At 53.8% G+C, this 27206-nt stretch overlaps 1 protein-coding gene across 1 annotated transcript in view; it reads right to left on the bottom strand.

Moving 5' to 3' along the window:
• XKR6 (XK related 6) overlaps positions 1–27206 on the bottom strand; it is a 316982-nt gene that overhangs the window by 23756 nt on the left and 266020 nt on the right. The window contains exon 2 of the mRNA XM_004433517.2: positions 2923–3119. Within this exon, the coding sequence (XP_004433574.1) occupies positions 2923–3119 (197 nt within the window). The remainder of the gene's footprint in view (positions 1–2922; positions 3120–27206) is intronic.

The following is a 27206-nucleotide window of genomic DNA, read 5'->3' on the forward strand; positions in this document are numbered from 1 at the left end:
AGTGGCAAGTCTACCACCACCACCAACCAAGTGGCCAGAAGATGTAGGAGGCACTTGACAGAGGTCATGTTATTAAATGCTTAGAATGACCATCCGGAGTGTGTACCAATATTATCCCCATTTCAGAAATGAGAAAACCGAGGAACAGAAAGGTCAGTAACTCCCCAAGGGTCAAACAGCTCTCAGGTAGTGAGGCGGAACACCACTCTTTCCACGCGGCCATACTCCAAGCTCTCCGACGGTTGGGAGATCCCACGTCCCCCACAGGTCCCTCCCAGGTCACAGACTTTCTCCCCACTCCTCCAATTTCTAATATTTAAACTAATTTTCTTTAAAGTGCATACATTTCCTGCAGCTTTTTATGGAAAGAGAGAGGGAGGCATCTATTATTATAACAAAATAGTCCGGCGATGAGCAGACATTCTAGAAGTTAAGTAAGAGGAAAACGCCAAGCCTCCTGCAGTCTGCGCTCAGCGATGCAGCAGACCCCACCCATGTCTTCAAGATGCACAACCAGCGGCGAAGGTTGCCACCGACCTTTGCTCCGCCCAGCAGTTCCCAAACGTATTCAACCACGAAAGCCTATTTTGAGAAACAGTAATCCCACACTCCAAACAAACGTGGGGCAGTGCTCACCCCACTGTGAGCGACCGGCACAAAAAGAGGCGCATGTGGGAGGAAGAGCCGGGGGCAGCTTCCCCGGGCGAAAGCCCCAGAGTGGCCTGGCCTGACCCTCGTCCTCCCTGCTCCTCCCCCCAGGTGCCTCCATGGCAGCCGCCCGGCCTTCACTGACTTTGGAGCCCTGGGCGCCCATGTCAGGAGGCCACTAGGAAGCAATATCTGCTGCCCGTGGAGTGTCCTCTGCAGGGAATTCACTTCCAGCCCCTCCGTGTTTACAATCTGAGAAGCTCTCACAGAAAGGGCAGGCCCAGCAAGGAGGCTGGGACAGGACGACCCACAGAGCCAAAGGCAGAAAATCTCCCCAGCACCTTGCCCACGCCTCTCACCACCGAGCCCTGGAAGTGATAAACACACCCCCTTAGGTGCCTGCAGAGCTCAACAGTTTACAAAGTGCTCCACATGCATTATAACATTGCATGCCCCCTAAAAATTAGGCATTATTGTCATTTCCCCTGTTAGTCCAAAGAGGAAAGGGGGCCGTGAAAAGGTGAAGGGCAATATCCAAAATCACAGCAGGGTGTAAGTGGTGGCCAGGACCCTGGTCTGGGACGAATGTCCTATGAGGATCTCACTCCCGCATCATCCTGCCACCTGCCCTGTTTGTCTATTTTCAGGGCCAGGATGTGGCCACAAGTTGGAAGAAGAAGGATAACTTGGCTGCCCTGGTGACACGGGGCAGGGGGCGGGCAGGTGGGGGTGGGGAGGAAGTGGATTTGAAACTGACACAGCAAAGGGCAGTTTAGACGGGGGTCTCAGACAGCAACAGAGTTGGGAAAAGGAGCACTGGGTTGGGAGAGAAAGGAGCCCCACCCCAGCCCCAGCAAATCTGCCCCCTGGAGCACGTTGCCCTGGGCTGGGGAGCTGCAGCCTGTGGGGTCCAAGGGCAGGCCGGGTGCTGAGGCTCCAGTGAGCAGGAAGGGTGCCTGTCACATATGAACCTAGAGGTGAGAACCCAGGAGGCCAGGAGACCCCACTGGCCAGGGAGAGACGGGGCATGGAGAGCAGACCCCTCTCCCCCAGCTGCCTTGCTACCCCAGATCGTACATGCTCACACCCTCTGGAGTCAGGGACCTCTGGTCTGAGTCCCTTCAGCAACATCTCTGCTTGAATACTCCTGGTGATGGGAAACTCATTACTTCATGAGACAGTCTTTCCATCACTGGATAGCTCCTGCTGTTTGAAATGTTTCTTACGCGTTGAACCAATAACAGTCTCCCTGTAGTTCTCTCCACCTTTTGGGACGATCACTCTTCCCCCTGGCAGCCTTTCAAATTCTGGGATTCACCTCTACCATGTCTTTCCCCGACTAAATGTCCCCAGTCTCCCCGATGTGTTGCAACCTCCAGCCCCTCCTCATCCTGGACCTTCTCCCCTGCTGGAGCTCCAGTCCTCTGAAATGTGCTCTGAGATACGACCATGGCTCGTGCCAGCTGGGCTACCATCGGCGACCTGGTGTGAGCCTGCCTTGACCAGCGAAGGGAACCTCAGAAGGGCTTCTCGGGCAGCCAGGCGGTGCCTGGAGACTTCCTGCTGCTGTAGAGACCAGTGCTGTCCGGACTGGGCTGGGGGCTTCTGGGGCTCCTCGGAGACCATCTGGGGCGACAGGGGCCAGGAGCGGGCAGGGGGGACCAGTGGGTGGGGGGTGCGGGGTTCTGGACCTCCTCTCCCCCATCTAACTAGACAGAGCTACTTGAGCCTGTTTCATAAAGGGGCTTCGACATAAACTCTGCTGGGATGCAGGAGCATCACAGCTTAAAAATGCCGAACACCACTGCTGCCGCCTGACACGATTCAGTCCTTTTGTCATGTGCCATCTCTGAGCCATCTCCCCTGTCCTGTACATGTGTGAACACCTTGGCTCAGGCCAGTGTCAAAGAAAAAGGGCTGTCCTCTCCAAGTGGGAGACCCAGGGCCCTGGCTCTGCTGCTCCCAGGGACAGTGAGACCCCGGCTCTGCTCTGCTCACGTGAACATAGCGGTCTTCCGCGGGTGGAGCAGCTCGCACACGGGTGTACGGGAATGTCTGCACCACTTGTGCACTCTTGCCGTGGGCTGGGTCAGCATTGCTCGGGGCCTGGGGTCCTGAGGACTCAGGGTCAGGATGGGCGACGCCCATAGTGTGTGTTGGGCGCTGAGCGTGCAGGAGGCAGCCACCAGGTGGTCCCCAGATGGGGGGCGGGCAGGGTCCTGTCCCAGCCCACGGGAATGTCGGTCCCCCAGCCTCCGGGGGTGGGGCACTCACAGGGCAGCGTCTCGGCGCTGTTCTTCTGGATCATTATGTAGAGCTGTAGCACCAGTTGGGGGGCGCTCTCCAGGAAGGTCTCGAGGAGGCGCAACATGTTGACGTCTGCATATTCGTACATCATAGCCCAGTAGAAGCGTCGCTGGTGTTCCTTCCGCCGCTGGCTCTGAATCCCCAGGTACATGGTGCGGATATACCTGCCGAGAGAAACGGGACAGAACACAGAGAGCGTGGGTCGGGGTGGGGGCTGTGGAAGGGCACTGCTATCCCCCAAAACCAAGAGCCTTCTGTGCTGGGGTCCCCTCCTTTGCTCTGAGGTCTTCCAGATACTTGGACCAGCTCTAGGGGTTCTCCCAGCCCACGGACGTAGTGCTAGGGCTTCAGGGTGGGCTGGGGTGAGGGGCAGGCCAGGAAAGGGGTCTGACCTGCCGTGTGACCCTAGGCAAGTCTTCCCCCTCCTGGCCTCAGTTTGCTCATCTGGAAAATGAGAAATAAGAGAGTGGGACCCAATTATCTCGCAGGGCCCTCCAGTGAAGCATCATAGGTGAGCTCAGAGGGCAGGTGGGCTTTCTCAGGTTCAGGGTCCCAGGGGGAACATTCCAGCAGGGTTTCCACCTCTACTGCACAGCCCTGCCCCTTTCTGGAGAAGGAAAGGAAGAGTATTAGCACTTGTGAAGTTCCTGCTAAAAGCCACTGGCTGGCTGGCCATATGTTGCCCGGGTCCCAGGTGACAGGCGGGTGTAATTCCCATGTAGGACAGAAGTGGGACAGCTGGGCTCACTTGCCCAGGCTCCACATCCGGATGGTGGAGCCACTAGGAGCTGGCCCCAGGCTGCTGGACACCGAAGCTCGTACACAGCCCTCCACACTAGGGAGGCATAGAGCCTGCAGTGGCGCTTCTGTCCAGGTGTCACAAAAATGCACTGAGCCCGCTCCATCGAGGAGGGACAAGGGGCAAAGGAAGTGGGTGCAGGTGGAGGGCATGGGCTCCGGGTTCAAATCCCAACTCTGTCATTTGCTAATTGTGGGATCTGGGACTAATTACTCCAACTCTGTGTCCTTGTTTGTCCTCTTTAACGGGGAGAAGAATCACGGCATTGTGGGGTTGGTGGGGAGATTAGAGACAGAGCATGCGTGGTGGGCACGCATTCTGGGTGTATGTAAGAAATCCCCATGCCTCATTTTACCTGAACTTTCGGAAGCTGTCTCCAAGCCACAGTCAAGGGGAGGATTAAAAATACCGTCTAAGTCAGCCAGCGGTCTCTGAGGCCGGGCCAGGCCAGAGGGACTGGCTGCACCAGGCCAAAAGCAAAGTACAGAAAGCATGCGCCCACAAGGGCCCAGTTAGGATCAAGAACAAGAACCATAAACCGGGGGCCTCAGCCAACTCGAGAGAACCACACGTGCATCCCTGACCGTCCCCTGGGAATGTATGTCATTGTGCCTTCTAAAGTGCCGAGCCTGAGGCATAGACGGTGAGGGCGCGGCTGACACCCGGTGTGGTCTTCGAGCAGTCAGGGGCACACTTGGGGCCGCTGAGCTGTCCCTCCTCTGCTCCCATCACCACTGCCAGCCTGGACCCACCACCATCCCCCACGCCTGGCTGGAAGCAGAGGTCCCTACCAGGTCTCCCAGTACCACTCTGGCCCACAACAGCCGCTTCTCCACACAGCAGCCGAGGTGCTCTTTGAAAAGCACAAATGCAGCCATGTCGCCCCCTCCTCCCACCCTCCAGCCATGGCTTCCCATACGCTTAGAATAAAATCCAAGGCCTCCCCACCCCGCACCGGGCTCATGGGACCCTGCCTGCCCTCTGACCCCACCTCTCGTTCTCTCTCCTTTCTCCCGTCTTTTCTGTCTCTGTGGAGCACGTGAGCTTCTCTGTCATTTGTGCCATCTCCCCAGCGCTATGGATGTAGAAGGAAGACTCCCGTCCCCCAGGGCCGAGAAGTCTTGGAGAGTCAGCACTGCCACAGCACGCGAAGGTGGCCCATGCCCACGATTGCAGCAAATTTATGAGAGGTGTCATAAAGCCGGTCACTGAGAGGGGCTCTGTGTCCCCCCGGGAGCAACGGGGGCAGTGGGGTGCTGCCCAAGACCCTTGCATTGATGTTACAGAAGCCCATGCTTAGAAGCAAAGATGCAAAAGCGTACATTTGTAAAACAATTTAAAACTGTAAAGTGATGCTCCTCTCCAATTCCAAAGCGGTGGGCCTCCCTCCAGCGCTCTCATCATGTACCGGACCCACGATGACAGTGTCCAGGGTCCCCTTGAGTGTGCATCGGGACTGAAAGCAGCCCTGCGGAACCAGCGGTGTGACCTGAAACAGACGTGCACCTGACACTGGATGCAGGATACTGCAGTCGGCTCTCTGGATTCCGAAGAGCTTCTGGGCGACTGCGTCTCTGGGGGGACCCACCCAGGGGCGCTGGGATGGATACCTTATTTCCTTCTGGACACACTCCCTGGAGTGAAAACTGAAGGGAGGAAGGCCGGGAGGCAAAGGGACTGCAGTGGCGCTCTGAGGGGGCAGAGGGGAGGGTTGGGTGTGGGGGGGAAGGGCAGGTGCCAGGTCCCCTGTCAGGGACGCCCAGGCCAGTCACTTCCTGGAGTCCCTGTCACGCCTTGTGGGGCAGGTCTGGTTATCGTCACGTAACACATGGGGAAACTGAGGCTCTGTAGTGAAACGAAGCACTGAGTTCTGGTTCTCTCCGTGTTCTGTCACTCACTGGCCGTGCACTTCCCACGCTTCATTGCCTCTCCCTGGGCCTCCCTCTGTGAGTTTCCAAAATCAAGGGACCAGGGGAGAGGCTCGGAAAAGGGCAGGGAAGATGTTGGACCTGACCTGTAAAGCTCCAGGGTCACTGAGAGAGAGACAGAGGTGGAGAAACAGAGAGACAGAAACAGAAAGAGAAAAAGAGAGAGACACAGAGAGACAGTGACAGAGAGACACAGAGAAACAGAGGAGACAGAGACAGAGAGAGAGACACACACAGAGAGAGGGAGACAGAGAGAGAGACACAAACACACAGAGAAGAGGCACAGAGGGACAGAGAGAGAGACGTGGGAGGGAATGGAAAGAGGGAGAGAGAAAGGAGAGGGAAGCAATGTGAAACTTGGGGCCTGAAGGAGAAGACTAACAGGAAGAGATGAGACAACCACAGCCCCGGGCAGGGAGGGCCCACTGTGTCACAGGCGGTTTGGGAGGGGTTGGGGAGGGCAGACTCTGAATCAAGGGCGGAGGGAAGGGTCAGACTGATCAGATCTGGTGGTGGTTGGGAAGGCAGAGCAGCAGGGGACAGGGTGCACTGGCTGAGGTGCTGAGGCAGGGCTGCAAGTCCAGAGGCTCCCCAGCAGCACCCAGAACAGCCATGCGCCCAGCGAAGCCTTGGTGCCATGGGTCTCACAGGTCAGACGTGGTCTCCGTGATTCCAAACTCAGCTCTACCCATGTGTGGCACCTGCAACACACAATGCCATGAGCCACAGACTCCCACAGGGACCAGACCACAAATCTATACTCTCTCAAGAGTACACTCAGACCACAGACTCTGCCTCTCCTAGCCTCACAAGGTGGCCCAAGGTGGAGAAATGACTGTGAGGCAGAGCCAAGCCTACCCATCCAGGTCCCAGGCCAAGGTGACACCAACAGATTCACCTAGGTCTGCCCTACCAGGGCAAAAAGAGCACTTGATCTGTCCCTGCACCCCTCATTTCCCCCAAGCCACAAGCCCCTCTGCCCATCATGGCCAGGGCAATGGAAGGTAATGAGCCCTGAACATGTTGATTCAACTACAATGTCTGCCAGAGAAACCAACTTTGAGTTTCCTCTGCGAGAGCATCCCAGGGTCTGGGAAGAAACAAAGGTGGGAACGGGCGAAGCCAGTGCCTCTCCCCCACACACCCCCGTGATGATGAGCGAACAGATGCCGGGAGCCCAGGGTGCACCAGGATCAAGTCCAAAACTACATCTGGAAATCATGCTTCCTGGGACACCAGCTCACACAGCCTCCCACCCTGGAGTAGGAGCTAAATCACAGAGTCCAGTTCAGGATTTCCAACAAAGTGCCTTCGACCTATTCTGCCCCCTTGGGCTCCTGCACCCTCCTCTTCTATCTTCAAGTCCTGAGGTTCCCAGGAGACAACTGAGGGGTGTGTGTAAAATCCACAGTGGGTCTAGGTAACCTCTGGGGCTGCTCAGCCCACTGCTCCTTGCTAAGCATCCAGCCCCTGTGCAAAGACAGCCTCTGCTCAGGGCCACAAGGTGGCGCCAGACCCTAAGCCACGCAGGAAGGCTGCTCCGCGGTGATCTCATCCCCAGCCAGTGGCCTCCTAGGGCCTGCACCCCTCTCTGCAGCAGCGTCGGGGTGCAGGGGGCGGCAGGCGAGGCGGAAGGCAGGCTCGCCGAGTCCTCATGGGAAGACACGGTGTCTGCAGGAGACACAAGGTGGGCTGCTGCTCCCCCAAACCCTCATTGTCTCCCCATCCCTGGCAGGTTCTAGAAAGCACACCTCCCCCAGGAAGGCAGCTCAGGAGAGAAGACACCCACCACTCCTCCTCCTGGATTCGCTTCCACATCTTGTGTCACCTCTTGTCACACCATCTCTCTCTTAAGAACATCGGATCACGAAGCGCACGGGCCTAAAAGCCACGGGGCAGCGTGTCATCATGGAGCGGGGACTCAGGAGAGCCGGGCCTGGTCTGGGTCTACAGGACTGCTCGACCTTGGGCATGTCACCGAGAGGTGGGCCTGCGCTCTCCACCATCACAGGGGCTGACTGCAGGATCTCTCAGCTTCCCCCGACAGTTTATAACCCCGTCCTCCTTTGAGCGAGCGGCTTCACAGAGCCTGAAGCCTGGCCTGGCATCTTTGCAGATAACAATACCTGCTGTTTGTGTGGCCCTCACACGTGCCAGGCGCAGTTCTGAACATTTTGTACTTATTAACTCACTCATTCCTTGCAACAACCTTGTGAGGCAGACACAATATTACCCCCATTTTACAGGTGGCGAACTGAAGCACTGAGGTGAAGAAATGCGCCCAGTTTACCCAGTTAGGTAGGTGGTTGAGCCGGGCTTCAAGCCCAGCAGTCTGGCTCCAGGGCCGTGCTCTGAACTCCTACCATGCACCTCCCACAAGTAGACCGTTTGTCTCTGTTCCTCTGAACTTAGTACAGAGGAAAAGCACAGTGTGCCCAAAACACCTGGGCTCTCTTCCAGTTCTGTCAATGGCTGTGTTCCCTTAGGGAACAACTCTTAACCTCTCTGAGCCTCAGTTTCCTCATCTATAAAATGCCTGGCCCAGAGCAGGACCCCAGGACATGTTGAAAGATTGCATGCATGGAACCATGCCCCCTCAGAGGGCCCCAGGGGGCTCAAATAGGTAATGCCTGTAAGAATATTCTGGAAACCAGAAGCCACAGATGGCAGCTATTACTGCCCCGGGAGGAGCTCTCCTCCTGTCTTTCCCTTCAATCTACTTTGCTTATTCTCCTCCCAATTCTATCTCCTCCCTTTACTTTGTAAACCATGGAAGTCTTTAAAGCTCCTTACACCTGCCTCCAGGAGAACTCTCTAGTTCTCTGAGCATATTTTCACTTTTACACCAGCACTTTGAGGGGGACACATTTGTCATCTTCCTTTTCCCATTGGCTCATTGAGGCTCAGAGAGGCTTTCCCCAAAGTCGCACAGCCAGTCATGGTTCAGGCAAATCACAGAAGGTCTTGCCCGAACTATGTTGCCCCACTGAGAGTTAGCTATAGCTCTGCCTTAAACTGGCTGGGATGGGAAATGTCTACCAAACATTTAAAGTAGAAATAGCACCAATTCTACACACTTTTTTTCCAGAAAATAAAAGAGGAAAGAGCACCTCCCCATTCATTTTATGAGGCCAGCATTACTCTGAGACCAAAGCCAGACAAATACCATACAAGAAAATAAAACCACAGACAATATCCCTCACAAACATAGATGCAAAAATCTTCAACAAAATGTTACCCACTTAAATCCAGTATCTATGGAAAGAATGATACACCATAGCCAACTGGTGTTTATCTTGGGAATGTAAGGATGGTTCTATTTTCAAAAAATCAATCAATGTAATCAAGAATATTGATAAGAAAAACTACCCATCACATTAATTGATGCAAAAAGAAAGCATCTGACAGAATTCAACATCCATTCACGATTTAAGAAAAAACTCAGCAACCTAGAAATAGAAGAGAACTTCCTTAACCTGATGTACATGAAGGACATCTACAAAAACCCACAGTTAACATCATACTTAATGATAAAAGAAGTCTTTCTTCTTAAGATAAGAGACAAGGCAACAATGTCTACTGTCACCATTCCTATATAACATCATACTAGAAGTCCCAGCCACTGCCATAAATCAAGATAAAGAAATATAGACAAGAAAAATAAATATATACAGATTACAAAGAAAGAAGTACGACTGTCCCTATTTGTAAATGACATGATTGTCTAGATAGAAAATCCCAAGGATCATACAAAAAAGCTCCTAGAACTAAGTGAGTTTAGCAAAGTCTCATGATACAAGGTCAACATATAAAAATCAAACCTATTTCTATAGATTACTAATGAAGAATTGGAAATTGAAATTTAAAAAATATACACCATTTAAACTAGCTCCCCAAAACGATATGCTTAGAAATAAATCTAATAAAATGTGCAAGATTTGTATGCTGAAGCTACAGAATGCTAATAAAAGAAATCAAAGAAAATCTAAGTGATGGAGAGACATACCATGTTCACGGATTGAAAGACTTGATATATTGGGGGCTGGCCCCGCGGCTTAGCGGTAAAGTGCGCGCGCACCACTACTGGCAGCCCGGGTTTGGATCCTGGGCGTGCACCGACGCACCGCTTCTCCGGCCGTGCTGAGGCCACATCCCACATACAGCAACTAGAAGGATGTGCACCTATGACATACAACTATCTACTGGGGCTTTGGAGAGAAAAAGGGGGAAAAAAAAGGAGGAGGCTAGATGGCAATAGATGTTAGCTCAGGGCCGGTCTTCCTCACAAAAAAAAAAAAGATTTGATATAGTGACAATATAATGACAATTTCCCCAAGTTGATTTAAGATTTAACACTATTTCAATAAAGATTCCAGTAGGATTTTTTACAGATAAAGACAAGCAGATTCTAAAGTTGATGTGGAAAGGCAAAGGAACTAGAACAACCAAAACAATTTTGAAAAAGAATAAATTTGAAGAAGTCACACTACCTGATTTTAGGACTTACTTTAAAGCTATAGTACTTAGGATCATGTGGTGCTGGCAAAGAGAGAAACACGGATCAATGAAACAGAAAGAGAGTCCAGAAATAGACGCACACATATATGGTCAATTGATTTTTGACAGACGTGCAAACATAATTCAATGGAGAAAAGACAGTCTTTTTAACAAACGATGTGGGAACAATTAGTCACTCATGTGTAACCACTAACTTAAAAATATATCATAGATTAAAAAGTAAAACTATAAAACTTAAATGAAAACAGGAGAAAATCTTTGTGACTTTGTGTTAGACAAATAATTCTTAAAAAGGACAGCACAAGCTGTCCATAAAAGAAAAAAATGATGAATTAGTTTTCATCAAAATTAAAAACTTTTGATCTGTGAATGACATTGTTAAGGGAACAAACAGACAGGCTACAGACTGGGAGAAAATATTTGCAAATCACACATCCGAGGAAGGCCTTGTACCCAGAATATATACAGAACTCTCAAAATTGCCAACTCAGCAAGAAGGCAGGCAGGAAGAACCTGAGCAGAGGAGAAGCTACAAGATGTCCCACCTCACCATCTCTTCCTGCTCCTCCGTCTCCTGGCCAAAGTCCCCTTGGGTCTGGCCACTGAGGAGAAGGCTGCCGATGACACCCCAGGGTGGGAGGCGAGGAGTGGCCATGGGGCTCACCCCTGGGGCTGCCTTGAGCCTGGACAGGGAATAAATGGGTAGGGGCTACAGGATTCAAGGCAGAGCTGGCCCCACAGTGCTCTCCCAGAGGCCCCTTTGGGCCAAACCAGCTCTTAGGGAGTTCTGCTGGGGTGAGGGCTAGGGATCTCACTGTCTACTTAGGTAGCTGACATGAGCAGGGTGATCTTAGCAATCTCTAGCTAGTAAGTGGCTTCTTCAGGAACCCAATTCTGAAGCTCCTATATCCCACCCGGTGAGTGGTGGTTACCTCAGAAGGTGCCTAAGACCCCAGTCTGGCCGTGGTCCTTAAAGCTTCCCCTAGGAAGGGAAGGAGGAACCTGAGACGAGAGGTGGCATCGTGAAGCAGGAAGTACAATCAGGCCTTGTGGTCACACAGACTGGACTCCAACTGCAAGTTACTTCACACCCCCAGGCCTGCCTTCCTCCTCTGCATCCAAGTCTGCTGGCGCAGGGCCAGTGGGTGTCACTGTGGGTGTCACTGTGATAAGGCTGCCCCTCCAGAGCCCACATGCCAGTCAGGGAGGGGGTGTGACCCCAGGAAGCCACTAGAAATCTGCTGGGCGTGTGCTGGGTGGAGGCCATGGCAGATCCTGCATTCCACCTACAACCCATAACTGCAGAGCAAGCCCCGGTGGGGAGGGAAGGCCAGGCTCTGCAGAGGGGACCCCAACTTTCTCTCCTCATGGGCATCTGCAGACGCTGCCCTGGTGGTGGAGCTGGAACAAAACCACACAACACCGCTCCTGCCCTCCCCATGAGGCTCCCAGGGTCTCGCCAGCCACTGACCTCCCACGCCCAGGAGTGTGTCTTGGTTAGCAGCACTTACCCCGGACGATGGGACTTGTACACAGCGACCATAACCTGAGGTGCCCCAGACTCTCTGCTTTGTCACAGGCTACTGAGCCCATCACCAGCTAGCAAAACTCTTTGTTCCCTAGCTGGCCCCGGGCCCCAGGCTCGCTGCTAATTCTCTCCTAACCAGATATGAGAATGGCAGCCTCTTCCCTTCAGCTGGCACAGAGCTGCGATTGGCTCCACGCCATGGGCTCCTGGCATCCTTTTGGGCCCTGGACCACTGTGCAATTGGCTCACTACAAATGGGATGCCGAGGCTGGGGTCATGCAAGGACACATCTCTGGTCCTGGCTGCCAAGCTGCTAGGCGCCCCACAGTGGCTGGGACACCAGACCAGGCCCCTCAGACACCAACGGAGGGGGCAGTGGAGGCTCAGTGGCTCTGGGGAGGCGGGGCACAGACCTCAGTGGGGAAGGGTCCAAGGAGGGGGCCTCTCCTCCCTGCCTTCACGATCCTGAGAGCCCCCTCCAGGCCCTGTCCTTCTACCCTCTCCTCTGTCTACCCTCCCTGCGAACAGCCTCCCCACCAGCTTGGGGCAGCATCCTGCCTTTCTGACCCTTCACCCTTCACTCCCCCAAATGCCTCTCCACCCACCCCCATGCCTCCCCCAAACATAGCCTCAGCCCTTAACTCCAAATGGCTGTTAAATGCTCCAGAAGCCCCAAACCATGACCGTGCTCAGAGGCAGGGACAGAGGAGACAGTGTAACAACAACACAACAGCTCAGAGGAGTACCTGAACAGCCCCCACTTCTGGGCAGTCAGCATGCGCCAGGCCTGCGGCTGTACCTGCACCATCTCATTCAACCCCTGACTGCACGAGGCAGGCGTCATTACCCTTACCCGCCTTGGAGACGGGAAACTGAGCCAGGAACTTGCTGGTGTCACCGAACTGGTGTCTGCCAACCCGTGCACTCCCCCAGAGCCCAGAGGACTTTCTTCACAGCAATGGCCAAGGGCAGCTGTGTATGTGTGTGAGCTGAGGTTAACACCTGTCCCTCCCGTGGGACCCTTGGTCCAGGCGGGCAGCACCCAGCCCGGCTTTGCTCCCCTTATACCCCCAACCCCCAGCATAGCACCTAGCACACAGAGAGCCGCAGGACGTGTGCTGACTGAAATGAGGCAGCAGGGCTGGGCCTGAGTCCCCGCCTCCGACCTCAGAGCCCATGGTCTGAGTGGCTCTCACGACCGGGTCACTCCTGAGCGCCCTGAGGTGAGGAGGCTGGAGGGGCTGGCAGTCTGAGACCACCCCAACCGGCAGGGCCTTGGCTCACTAAGGAGGTCCCTGAGGCCGGGAGGTGGGTCTGGGCCAAGGCCATAGCAGCACTCAGGACCCCAGTGGCCCGTCCAGGGCTGTGGCCCCCGGGCCATGGCTGCCCCCGCCACCAGCAGCCAGGCCTGCAGACGGCCACCCCTGGGGCTGCACTCTGACCCTTCCATGCCAAGAGCTGCTCCAGCTCTTTCTGAAAAGACCTGGAAAGCTGACCTCGAAGGCAAGACACACTTTTTCTCTGAAGCTAATAATAACAACACAGTTATTCACCTGAAGGGCTCTTTGCCGTTTTAAAAATATGCCTTTATATTTTTGTTGCATTTCAATACAAGTAGCCATACCTCTAGGGCCACCACGAGGCATCTTTATCCTTTATCCTGGGTGAGTGTGGTGCACAGTCTCTCTCACACATACATACAACTGCACTCATACACACCACCTACAAGAACACACTCCATACAAACACCACACACACACACACGCACGCACACACTATACTCATGATGTACACACACTTTGCACACAAACATCCTCTATGTACACAACCTTGCTGGTCTGGGGCTCATCGCCTGCTGAGAATTGCTGAGCCTGTCACCAGGGGCCACCCAGAGTGGGTGTGGACTGGGGACCTCTGAGTCTGCCCTGCTCCCGCATGCATGCCATTGACTCTGTGCCCAAGTAGGAACCTCTGTGCTGTTCCCTGGGGTCCCAGATCTGGAGCAAGCAGCAGGACAGAGCAAACGTCCTTCGAGCTCTTCCAGACTATTCATAGATCTAAGGGCATCTGTCACAGATGGGATTAGGGTACAGCCTGCAAGCCCCCGCCAGGTTACCATTCTCACCATCTCCATTTTAGAGATGAGGAAACTGAGGCTAACCTAGATTTAGTAACCTGAGTGGCTCCCCACTGGCTCTGCATCCAGGCATTCAGTCTCCTGCTTCCCCCACGTCTCTCTCCCACACCTGCTCCCTGTCTTCTGGCCACACCCGATGGCTCTCGATTCCCAGAACCTCTTGGCCTGTGCCATCTTGATGTCTTTGCTTATGCTGTCCCACCGCCCGGAGAGCCATCCTTGGGCCCCCTGTCCTCCATGTGCTTGATCCATGCCCAGGTCAAATCATCTCCCTCCCCACCCGCCCACTGTATTGGGTCCTCAGTAGAGTAACAGGGCCCATTTATTGGGTTCTTCCTATGTGCCAGGCACAATGTAAGCACTCGACATATAGTAGGTCATTTAACCCCAAACCTCATGATTGTCTACAGAGGAAGACACTGAAGCGAGGGGACACCCAGGACGCAGCTCCTGGGACTCACCCAGGTGGTTGGACCCCAGAGAGGGGCCTCTCTGTCCTCCTGTTCACTATCTGTCTCTCATTGCCTCTCTCCCCCACCTCATTTCCTTCCTTTAACAACCCTATGAAGTAGTTAATCTATTCGTCCCATTTTACAGATCAAGAAACTGAGGCTCAGAGGGATTAAATAGTGTTGCACAAGTTGGAGGCCAAATTTAAGCCTCTCTTTGGCTGTGTTACCTACCTCTGTTTCCCACCCTCAGAGGCCTCTCTCCCCCACTATCCTAGCTCTCCTTGCACCTACCCTATCCTGGAGTCACTCACATATAGAGATGCCTCTCCAGCTAGATTTTGACCCCCAGGAGGGGCATCTATGCACCAGAGCCCCTGGCCTGCTGTGGTAGACATCCAATCAGAGGTACTAAGGCAAATTTAGCCCCTGCTCTGATGGAAAGCTGGTCTCATTTGACCAAGAAATGCCTACACCCCTAGCTTCAAATACAGGAAATACCTGCCCCCAAGGTAGACAACCAGAATGGGGACAGGAGCTCAATTAAAGCAGAAAAGATTTGGGTTGGACATGAGAGAACTTACCAACCAACACGTCAGGATAACACTACAACGGGACAGGTTTTCTGCCCATCTCGGGCCAGTTTAAGAAGAAAGAAGCCAATCGATGGGGGCTGTCAGGCATCAGATGCTCACAGCTCCCGGAGGTCAGACCTGCCCAGGGCCCTCTTGGCTCTCACAGATTATCATAGGCACAGCTAGGTGCACCCAGCGCCCACGCAGCTATATACACGTGTGTGTCCATGTACAGGTCCCACCTGTGGACTCCCTCAAAACCAACCGAAATGCAAGGTCTGGGTGGCTCGATGGGCCCCAAGCCTGGTACAGCAGGAATAGTGCCAACGCAGCCCCGCTGTGGGCCAGGAGTCCTGAGTATGAGAATGAACCTTCCACTGCCTGGCTGGCCATGGAGGCCCCTCTGCTCCTCCATCGCAGCCCCACACACACTCCAGCTGAGATGTCTTCCGCGTGGAGGAAAGGTGGAGTGGCCAGCTGCCGGCTCAGCCCCTGAGAGCAGCACATCAAATTGGGGCTATTTTTAGCCCTTCTCTCCAGCGTCCTTGCCATCAGCTGAGCCATGGTAGTGGGCTCGGGGCACACATCTGAGAAAGCAGGCATGAAAGGGCACTTCTTTGCAGGGGCCCCAGGGAAGCACCATAAAGCTGCAGGGAAGGTGGCTGCAGCGGGGGTCACCCACTAGCCTTCCTGGATGTAAAGTCTCCGTCACAGGGTGGCCTAAGCATCTCTCAACATCCCAGGGCTCAGGAGAGGGTAACGTGGGTGGAAACTGCACCACCCGCCCTGCCTCATTTCCCTACCAGCATGAGGGGTCCAGGCTCCTGCCCTTCTCCGAGACTTTGCAAGAAACTTGATTAAAAAGACGCAAACACCTTCTCAAACCGACATATTGGAGAAATGCTTCTTGTTCCCCGTTATAAGCTCCCAGAAGGATAGAGACCAAGCTTTTGGTTCTGGTTTATCCTTGCATGTCTGGGGCATGGCTCACTGCCAGCCACTTGGTAGGTGTTCAGTGTTTGTCTCATGAATGAATCGGGCAGCCTGTTAATCAAATCCTTGAGCTCTAGAAAGTTCATACATTTATATTCTAAGCTCCCAGGGCAGGTGTAAGGAAAACTTCCCTCTTCTGGCTCAGGGTCAGCCTGTGTCTCCACTGGGGGCATCTGGGAGCTGGAGCCCAGAGCAGCTCATGGGGCCCCATTTCTCTCCTCTTCCTCCCTCCCTGTCTTGTCCTCCAGCCTCACTCTCTGACCCAGCCTAGGTCCCCAGTCCCGCATGAACATATGACTGCATGCGATTCCTCTCCCTAGACAGCACATGCTCTTTCCAACCAGGCAAGCAAGCCCGTCGCTGGTGCCGCTCTTGTGCTTTTCTGCTTGGAGCTGGAACCGCTGTCACGCCCACCACGGAAAGGTCGCTTTGCCGTCCCCCAGATTAGAGCTGAAGACTTCTGACAGCAGGCCTGACCAGTGTGGCTCTGCCTGCATCCTGGTAAAACAGGTTTGCGAGGACCCTAGGCAGCCCATCTGCACCCGGGGAGACGGGCTCCGCCTACACAAGGGAGAACATCAGTGGCTGCGCCTCTCAGCTTTGAGAGGGGACCTGCTGACCCAAAGTAAAGTCACCTGCACTTTGCCAGGGGATTTGAATCGTGTGATAAACACATAAACACGTGCCCACCCAGGGCAATGGCCCTAAGGAACCCTCGGCACCTGGCAGGACACGCCTGCCTCAGTGATAAGCCTCAGGGGCAGGGGGTGGCTAAAACAGTCCAGCGTCCCCTCTCCAGCCCACAGGAACCTGTGGTGAATGAGGTCACGTGAAATGTTCAGGAGGTTCACGGCTCACCCACACTGCCTCCTGGGGGTGAAGCACCTCAGTGGTTTCCTCTCCCTCTGGGCCATCTTGTCCTTCCATTTGCCCTAAACTTGTCCCTCTCAGACTCTCATGAGCGCTCCACAGCAGCCAGCCCCCTCCTGACTGTATTTGAGGATTCAACAGCCATGATTGAGCTCCTACTGCATGCCAAGCACTGTGCTAGGCCCGGGGACCCAGCCCTGTGGTCCGTGCTCTGCATCACGCTGCCTCCCGTCCCATGGCTCTGTTGGCCCCGATGGAAGATGCAATCATTGCACTGATGCTGTTGGAGTTTAGGATTTAGGTTCTGGAACCTGCCTTCCAGCTGTGACCGCTGCCGTTGGTGAGTGAGGAATGGACCGAGGAATCCATGTGACGACCCACTGATGGATTTGACTGTGGCCTCAACGCTGTCCTGCTGCCACCATGTCCTGGCTGTGTGGCCTTGGAACGTTCTTCTCCCCTGTTTCTTTCTTAGTGAAATGAACAGATGAGACCAGAGGAGCTCTGAGGCCCTGGCACTACATTGACCCTGCAGACTTTGTAGGGCCTGGTCTGCTACCCAGAGATCTTTCCAGGTCAGTGGTCAGCCTGCAGGACTCGGGCCATCTCCCCCTGGAGCACCCCCACCTGCCCATGTGCAGGACTTGAACTATCTCCCCCTGGAGCACCCCCACCCGCCCACCTGCGGGACTAGGGCTGTCTCCCCCTGGAGCCCTGCCACCCACCCACCTGCAGGCTACTTTCCTGCATGGGAGAGGCTCAGTGTGTCCCAGCAGTGCAGCCTCTGCTCAGCGTGTCCCAGGAGTGCAGCCTCTGCTCATCCACGTCCCCTCTATATCAAGGCCCAGTCCCAGCCTGGGAAGCCAGACAATGCCATGTGTGCTGATCCTGGGGCCTCCCAGGGAAAGAGACTAGAAATAGAAATAAAAGGTGGCACTTAGTGGAGTTTGCACTGTGCCAGCCGGGAGGCCAGTGGCGTTTCTGCATCTTAGAGCACACTGCCAGGTGACACAAGGCCAAGCCCCACACACTGATGCCCTGGGCAGTCCAGCCCCCAGGGGCCCCCAAAGTCAGACATGAGACGGCGGCGAAGGCGGGGCCTGGGGCTCTCCTCTGCATCCAGGCCAGCGTTCCACTGCGTGAGCCTCACACTCCTGCTGCTCTCCTGACAGCGTCCCCGTTCCCTGCTGGGGAGCCTGGGGAAGGCAGGAAGAGCACTGGGCTGACAGTCAGGAAGCCCAGGCCCCAGGGCTATCTCTGCAGTGACTGGCTTTAGGGCTCCGGACTCCTCGCCCCCTTGCCCAACCCCAGCCCCCCCATCCATAAAGTAAGGAGCGGAACCATCATTTCTAAGTTCCTCCCAGATCTCCAGCTCTAAGGGGCAGCCCTGCAGAGTCCCTGTAACTGTTCCATGCCCTACAGGAAGCAGGCCCATCGTGGGGACCCAGCACTGGCCCTCCTTCCCCTTTCGTGGCAGCAGTGCCATGGACGAGATCACAAGAGGTGGGGCAACACCTTAGATATGTGGGCAGGGTGAGACGTGGCTTGACCACAAGGTTAGCCAGCTACCCCCTCCAGGGTGGGGTTGGGGTGGGAAGCATCGTCTGACCTTGAGCTCAGACCACCTGCCATGATGGCCTTCCTGAGGCCATCCCACCCAATTCCGTTTTCAGGTAGCAGCACTACATACATTTGGGGCCCACACCAGATGAGGCGTTGAGAATAGCAATAAACAATACGATTACTTTACAGTTTACTTTATCTCTGTTTCTGTACACTCTCCTATCCCTCCGACTTTCCTCAGATACACCTGCATTGACTTTTCCTCATCACTTTCTTAAGTTTCCCTCAAGGTGGCCTTGATTGTCCCCTACAGTCAGGGCAGAAAACAGGGCCACACAGCAGCACAGAGCACGGGGCTGGAGGTGCCAGAGCCAGCCCTGTGCCCTGTCTCCCCTCCAGGGCTCATAGACAAAAGGGCACATCCCTGTTCATAGAACAGTCACCTGAAAGGAGAGCAGCAAGGCCTCCTGTGTGCCAGGCATGGAGCCAGGTGCTGGCCCCACCCCGAAGGAGCTCACGTCTAGGAGGGAGACGGGCAAAGGAACTACTGACTGTAACCCACCCTTAGGACTCTAAATGGAATGATGTTACTGAACATAGTACATCTATTTTTACTCCCATTTTACAGATAAGGAAACTGAGGCAAACGGGCATTAAGTAACTCATCCAAGGATGCAGAGCCAAGGACCAGAGCCTATGGACTATGCTGTCCCCCAAAGCATGAGGAGCTCTTAGAGTACAGAGGAGGAAGCTTCTACCCCATTGAGGGGAGAGGGAGCTGAGGAAGATTCCAGGAGGAGGTGAAGTCTGAGTACTCAAGAGTCTCAGATACTCAAGAGACCAATTCTAAAGGCCACAAGCCCCTTTCCCAACCAAGCCTGCCTTGACCCAGGGTGCACAAGGCTGAGTTCACGGCTCCTCCAACGGGGCCCTTTCCTGGCTCTTGAATGAAAAATAGCCCATGGGGCTGAAATTGGGAGCTTTCTGAGGCCAGGAGCTGGGCTGTCCTCACCTTTCCATCCTCTCTAGCCCAGGAATGAATGAATGAACAAATGAATGAATGAGTGGTAGAATGGATGGAAGAGGGCGTGGCTGGGGCCAGAGAAGGTCAAAGTTGAGAGGGAGGAGCAGCTTCTGAACAGGGGAGGGTGGGATTCCACTTCCTCCTACAGGTGGTCACAGCCTGGCCAGTGGGTGGTACAGGGGACTCCTCTTTGCTCTCAGCCCCCAGCCTCCTCTCGGGCCTGCTACCAGGGTGCCACCTGAAGCCAGTATGCTACAGGGCACCCTTCCAGCCCAGGACCAGCCTCAGAGATGCCTCATCTCCCAGGGGCTCCCAAGGCCAGGAGGCAACGAGTGCTCCTTCTAGGAGCCTGTTAGAGTAGAGAGCACCCACTCCGCACCAGCAGCCCGGGGACCATGGGTCTGGGACTCTTCTGTCATTCCCAGTGACCCTCCCTGAGATGGCCAGAATCACATTAACATCTCAAGCTTTAATCGCTTCATCCATAAAGTGGGGATAAGGATCTCTTATGGATTCTCTTTTGACTTCTCGCAGGTCAAGTGAAAAGAATGATGTGTCAGTACAACAGTCTTCGTCTAAGAACAGACAAGAACAGAAAGCCTGTTTCCTCCCTCAGACAGAGAATGCTTAATAATTTATTAATTCATACCTCAGCACATTCTGCACAGAATTTGAGATGGCAGGAACATATGATACAGTTGGCCAGCACCACAGACCCTTGGCTTGCTGGCCAAACTGTCTCCCTCCCAAGGTCACCCGTGAGTAATTGCTGAACATTTTCTATGAGGCAGGTAGTTTGCTACAAGTTTCTCATGTGCCATCTTATTTAACCCTCATCACCGCCCCATCAGGCTATTATTATGCACTATTATTGTGCCGTTCTATACGTGAGCAACAGAGGTAGGCCCAAAGATGGTATGTTACTTGCCCAAGGTCACAGACGAGGATAGGGAGCTGGGATTCACACCCAGGACTGACTGTGAGCCCCAGAACCTCAGCAACGTGCCCTACTGTCTCCCAGGGACGATGCCTTCAGAACCTCCAGTGCTCCTCAACCAGAGTCATTGCTCCATCGGCTTCCCCAGGAGCAGGTAACCTGGGCCAGTCCCTGTAGCAGGGGCTGGAGGAGCCTGGAGAGCACAGCATCCCAGGGTCCGGGCCCTGGAACTCATGTTCCAGGTGGAGGCAGATAATAAACAAAGGTGCAAATAATTCTGTAACATCATGTCAGGGGCGGTAAGTGCTGCGGAGGAAATCAAGAAATGGAGCCTTGCGCGTGTGTGCGCGTGCGCGTGGTGTAGAGGCCTCTGCAGAGGTGACACGGGTGGGGGGAGCACAGGCCTAAGTGCAGCGAGGGCGTGAGCCATGCAGAAGGAACAGCTGGTCCGCAGGTCAGAGAAGAGAATGGGCTTAAAGAGGAGCAGCAACAACGCTGGGGGTCTCTACGCTGGGCAGGTGCCAGTGGGGACAGGATTACCTGGGGCTCATGGCGGAGGAACATGGTTTTAGTCTCAAATAGCAGTAGTGGCTATGTGTACGTTACACATCGCATTGTTTCTTTCTGATCTTTGTCCCCAGGTCTCTCTACAACCTTACACAAGCCCCTTGACCTCTCAGGACCTCAGAGTCCTCACCTGTAAAACGACAAGGCTGGCCCAGATGGCCTTCACCAGCCCTCATCTCATTCCATGTCCTCAGTGGGCATTTGGGATCAGAACCCGATCTTCTCCTGGGGGTGAGGGGCAGGCCTGGGGACATTCGGTCCAGCCTGGGGTCCAACAGCCCTTCCTGTGCCCCCTACTTGGGTGATCTGCCCAGGGAGGGGTGCAGCCAGCAGGGTGGTGCTGTCAAGTGTCTCCTGGGCAGGGGACCCCGACAAACACCTGGACACACTAGGCCATCTGGAAGCCTGGCGGCCCTCAACGGTGGGTGGAGGCTTGGGCCAGCATGAACTGGGCCCTCACGTGGGTGGTGGTCTGGGTTGGGGAGGGGTGTGGTTTCCTCCTTACCAGGCTTGAGCTGGGTGAGGGGAGCCTGAGCCCCAGGAGGGGGCCGGAGTCAGCAGCAGGCATGCTGTCCCCATGACTGGAAGAAGTCAAGCTGGGGGCATGACAGGTGGACCAAGAGCCCAGTGCCAGCCCCTCACTGCCCTTCAGTGGGGCGGGGGAAGCGTGGAATTGGCTTCATTGTGATTCTGAGCGGAGGCTGGGCGGCTGGGAAGGAGAAGGGCGGGCTGTACAGGTGTCTTTTCCTTCCCCTGGGCACAGCACAGGGTCCCTCCCAGGCCTTTCCAGAGCCCCCACCCTATGCCTCAGCCCCCATCTGCCTCCAGGTCAAGCCATCTGGTCTGCTATCTAACAGCAGAACATTTTCATCACCCCAAAAAGAGACCCTGAACCCATTAGCAGTCACTCCACATCGCCTCTCACCACAGCCCCTGGCGAGCACTAATCTACTTTCTGTCTCTATGGATTTGCCTATCCGGGAGTTTCATAGAAATAGAATCATGCAATATGTGTCCTTTTGTGTCTGGCTTCTTTCACTTAGCATAACGTCTTCCAGGTTCATCCATGTTGCAGCATGTATCAGCATCTGTTCCTTTCTGTTGCTGAATAATAGTGTATGGATGCACCACCTTTTGTTTATCCATTTATCAGTTGATGGACATTTGGGTTGTTTCCCCTTTTTGGATATTATGAATAATACTGCTGTGAATATTCATGTACAAATTTTTGTGTGGACATATGTTTTCAATTCTCTTAGGTATAAACCTTGTAGCAGAACTGCTGGGTCATATAGTAACTCTATGTTGAACTTTTTGAGCAACTGCCAGACTGTTTTCCAGAGTAGCTGCACCATTTTACATTCCCACCAGCAATGTATGAGAGTTCTGATTTCTCCACATCCTCGCCAACATTTCTTATTATTTGTCTTTTTTATTTTAGCCATCCTCATGGGTGTGAAGTGGTATCTCATTGTGATTTCCATTTTCATTTCCCTAATGACTAACGATGTTGAACATCTTGTCAGGTGCTTATTTGCCATTTGTATATCTTCTTTGGAGAAATGTCTATTCACATCTTTTGTCCTTTTATTAATTGGCTTATTCTTCTCTTAATTATGATTTGTAAGAGTTCTCTGTATATTCTAGATACCAGTCCTTTATCAGATCTATGATTTGCAAATATTTTCTCTCATTCTGTAGGTTGTCTTTTCACTTTCTCAATGATCTACTTTGAAGGACAAAAGATTTAAATTTTGATGAAGTCCAATTTGTCTATTTTTTCTTTTGTCTCTGGTGTTTTGAGTGTCATATCTAAGAAGGCTTTGCCTAACCCAAGGTTATGAAGATTTACTCCTATGTTTTCTTCTGAGAGTTTTATAGTCTTAGCTCTCACATTTAGGTCTATGATCCATTTTGAGTTGGTTTTTATGTAAGATGCAAGGTAAGGCCCCAGCTTCATTCTTTTGCATGTGGAAAGCCAGTTGTCCCAGCACCATTTGCTGAAAAGACTATTCTCTCCCCATTTAATTGTCTTGACACCCTTGACAAATATAAATTGCCCATAACTGTAAGGGTGTATTTCTGGACAGTTCTGTTCCATTGACCTACGTGTCTGTCTTTACGACAGCACCACACTGTCGTGATTACTGTAGCTTTGTAGTAAGGTTGGAAAACAGGAAGTGGGATTGCTCCAGCTTTGTTACTCTTTTTCAAGATGGCCTGTCTCTCTCTCTGCCTTCTAACATTTAAGTGCCAGATCTATGTCAGATGCAAGTCTAAGGGCATCATGTGTATTAACTCGCTTAACATGACCTGTGAGGTAGGTTCTCTCAGAGTCTCACTTTACAGATGAAGACCCTGAGGCACAAGGAAGTCAAGTAACTTGCCTAAGGTCACACAAGTGTGGGCAGCAGAGCTGGGAGGCGAGCCTGAGCCGTGTGGCTCTGTTTCCCTGACAGACACCCATAGAGATGCCAGAAACATGGGGGTGAGCTAGTCTGGGTCTCCCTTGTTATGGAGAAGAAATTGGGGTGCAAAGAGGCTTGTCCAAGGGTCACCGTGGCAGAGGCAGGATGAGATCCAGGTCTACAGATCCTGGTCTCTCTGCCCACACCGGCCATTTCCTCTTTCCATGCAGCCCTCCATGTTCATTTCAATGTGATGTTCATTTCAATGTGATGTTGCCGTGTCAAAATGCTGGGAGGGACACAGTGGCCATGAGGTTCCTTTGGCCCTGGGTGAGAGGCTGGGGGCAGTGATGCTGGACCAGGCCTTACACAGATCCATAGTCCTCCTCACAGGGAAAGGGGCCTAAACCCACCCCCCAGGGAGCAGACCCAGGACCAGGACTGCATGGGGTGGTTGCTCCCACCTTACTGCACCATCCCTTTTCGTCCAGTGGGATCCCTGGGGCTCATCTCTCTTCCCCCGAGCTGTAAGCTCCAGGAGCTTAGTGGCCCAGTTTCCAATGCTGTGACCCTGCAGTGGCCAGCCCTGACCCTGGCAGGCACACAGCAGGCCTTGGCTGACATTGGCTGAATGGGGTGATTGGGTCATCTCTGTAGGCTCCCCCATTTCGGTTCTAGTCTCTTCCAGCTGTCAGTCAGCAGCTTTCATTGGGTGAACACTGCCTGGACCTCCCAGCTCCCGTTGCCCCTGCAGAGAGCCACGCTGGGCAGAGCCTGGCAGCAAAGCCACATCTGTGAACAACAGGCCCACCAGACCAGCAGGAAGGTCAGAGCTGGGGAGCTGAGACTTCCCCGCTCCAGGCAGTCCCGGAAAGGAAGTGGGGCTCCTGACCCATAAGCCATCTGCCTCAGCCACTCCCTCCTGGCTTCCCAAGACACCCCCTCTCACTCCCCTCCAAGCCAAACCCTTCTTCCCTCCTTTTGTCCATGCTCTGCAGACTCCTGGGATGCTCTTTTCCCTTCAACTAATTGACTCCTGATTGTTCAAGACCCGGTCCAAACACCTTCTGGGAATTCACTCTGACTCCTTCCCCCTCTCCACTGCCCCGGGGAGAGTGAGGTGTCCCTCCTCTGTTCCCCTTCTCCTCCCACACCTGTCGCAGTGGCACTCAGCACACTAGAATGTAGTTGGAGTTTTGTGTTTTGTGTTTTGTTTATCCTTCGGCCTCCTTCACAAGACCATGAGCTTCTAGAAGAAGGACTTGTCCACACAGGACCGGGCTCACAGCTGTACTCAGTTAATTTCTTGAATGAATGAATGAATGAATGAATGAGTGGTGACTAAATCAGTGGATGGACAAGACTGTGGGCTGCCTCCAGGGAAAGCACTAGAAAAGTCACCCAGTTGATCAAGCGGGTCTTTTGGCAGTTGGCTGGATTATTGTTGCCCGAATTCCCAGCTGACACAGCTTCGCAAGCCTCCTCCCGCCCCTGCAGGAGCCCCCACGGGTCAGCCAGGAGCCACCTCCCCATTCACTCTTCCCACACAGTGAGGACTCATGTGCTCCTCAGATCCCCTCTGTCACAGAAGAGAAAAATTGATCAAGCTCATTCACACTAAGATGATAGTGGCTTAAGGTATTTTCTCTGCAAACAGGGGAGATAAATACTTAAAATGAAAGGAATCATGGCTCCTGGCAGCTGGCCTGGCAGACGACACAACGGGCTCCCATTGCATCATCGTGGGCCCCTTTCTCCTACAAGAATGATCCACCTTCCCTCGCTCCCACAAAGTCACCTTTCTGTGGAGAAGAGTCTATCTGACCAGCCACAAAAATCCATCCTCGGACCCAAAAGGCACTCCTTTCCCCCAGCCAGACAGAGCAGTCAATGCGTGCAGTGCAGTGCACTTCCCTACGTACTGTTTCCTCTGAGTCTGGGATGCAGACAAGGAAGGTGTTATTACTCCCCGATTACAGATTCAGACACCGAGGCTATGAAAGGGTGACTCTTGACTTGCTGAATTTCACCCACTGAGACATTTGAGGTCATGCCCAGCAGCCCAGGCTGACTTCTTGGGGTCTCCAAAACCCCCCTCCACAGCCACGTGGCTTGCTTCCCTGGTCCTGTTAGCTCTCCCCAGCTTTGCCCATCATAGTCACCCTGGAATATTGTCTGTCATCCTCTTTACAGGGAAGTCATTCCCAGAAATGTCTGTCTAGGAGTCTGTTATGGGCTGAACTGTGTCTCACCAAAATATATATGTTGAAGTCCTAACCCCTCAGACTGTGACTGTATTTGGAGATGGGATCTTTAAAGAGGTAATTAAGGTAAAATGAGGTCATTAGGGTGGGCCCTCATCCAATGTGAGGAGTGTCCTTATAAGACGAGATTAGGACACAGACAACCCACAGATGAAGGGATGATCATGTGACGACACAGCAAGGAGGCAGCCATTAATGAGCCAGGAAGAGAGGCTTCAGCAGAAATCAACCCTGCTGACACCTTGATCTTGGACTTCCAGCCTCTATAACATGAGTTTCTGTTGGTTAAGCTCCCCAGTCTGTGGGACTTCGTTACAGAAGTCCTCACAAACTAAGAGTCCGAGGACCATCCATGGAGAAAAGGAGTTTATTCATTCTGTTTATTCATTCAGCAAATAGATGCCATGAGTGCCAGGCCTTGTGGCCAGCTGGCAAGGAGGCAGGGTAGGGTGTAGAGTGTGGGCAAAGGGGTTCTTCTGAACTTGGGGTTCAAGTTCCAACCCCCTTCTTGCTGTTAGGCAGTCATTCCTTTGACTTACGCCAATCGAGGTATCATATCCCATCTCCCTTTGCATGAATAACAGGAAGTTTGTGGTGGAATGGGCAGGAGTCCAACCCCTTCCTTCATAGATGAAGAAAACCAAGGCCCAAGAGAGACATGCGTGACTGTGATTCGTCCCCATGTCTCCTGGCTCCCGGCCTGCGTTTTTCCTGCTGCTGCGTTCCCTCGATGGTCCTCTTCTGGGGCCAGCTATCGCCGGGGGAAGGGTGCAGAAAGGAGAGCTGGGGCCGCTCTGTCAATCTTAGAATTTGCCGAGGGCTGGCCCTGGAAAGTGAACCCGCAGAACCTTCCTCTGTGGCCTGAGGACTAGGTTCCCTTCCTCGTCCCCATGGTCACTTACTTGGCTTCATTCCCTTTACTTTCTGCCCAGCCCGAGACGCACTGCCGAGTGGATGGCGGGGTGGACACTAGCGGCTCGCCATGTCTCCGGCCCTCCCTGGGGCCCGTCTTCTCTGCCCTGGGGTGCCTTGCTTCCTACAAAGCAAGGACCGAGGCCTGCCCCACCCTGTGAGGAGAGGTTCCCCCAGGGGCAGAAAGCTCACCCCAACATGGGAGAGGCTGAAGGACCCCCGCCCTAACTTGAGAGCCTGGCCGATTGTCAGCGGGGAGGGATGCTCAAGGCACGATATGTAGACACCACTAGAAAGACAGCTCTTCCCACCTTGGCCACTGAGGGGCCTGGAGGTGTGAGCCTGGCGAGTCTCAGGGAATCAGGAGTCTGCAGCCACGTGGGGCTTCCCAGGAGAAATTCAGCAGGTGCCAGAGAAAGGGGAGGGCCGAGCCAATGACTTCACAGGGGCCACAGCCGGTATTCACAGCAAAATGACTGGCTGCCCACTCTGGACCTTCTCCCCCACCCTCCACCCTAGTGGCAGGTGGGAGAGAGATTGGACTAGACTTGGGAATTAAACTGCCTTCAGCTTCTCAAATACAGGGGAGGCCTCTCTCACATCTTCATCCTGTCCCCTCTTTACAGGTCCTTCCACTCGGCTGGGCATCTCACGCCTGGAGGGAGCTTTGAGAAGCAGACCTGACGTCCACTGCGTGCCCCCCGCCCACCTCGCTCCCCTTGGCAGAGACAGGCTCTTGGTGACGGGGGGAGTAAGTGTTAACGTCTGGCAGCCTCCCA

Source organism: Ceratotherium simum, chromosome 12, assembly GCF_057802395.1.
Source record: "Ceratotherium simum simum isolate JZ-2026a chromosome 12, ASM5780239v1, whole genome shotgun sequence".
NCBI lineage: Eukaryota > Metazoa > Chordata > Mammalia > Perissodactyla > Rhinocerotidae > Ceratotherium > Ceratotherium simum.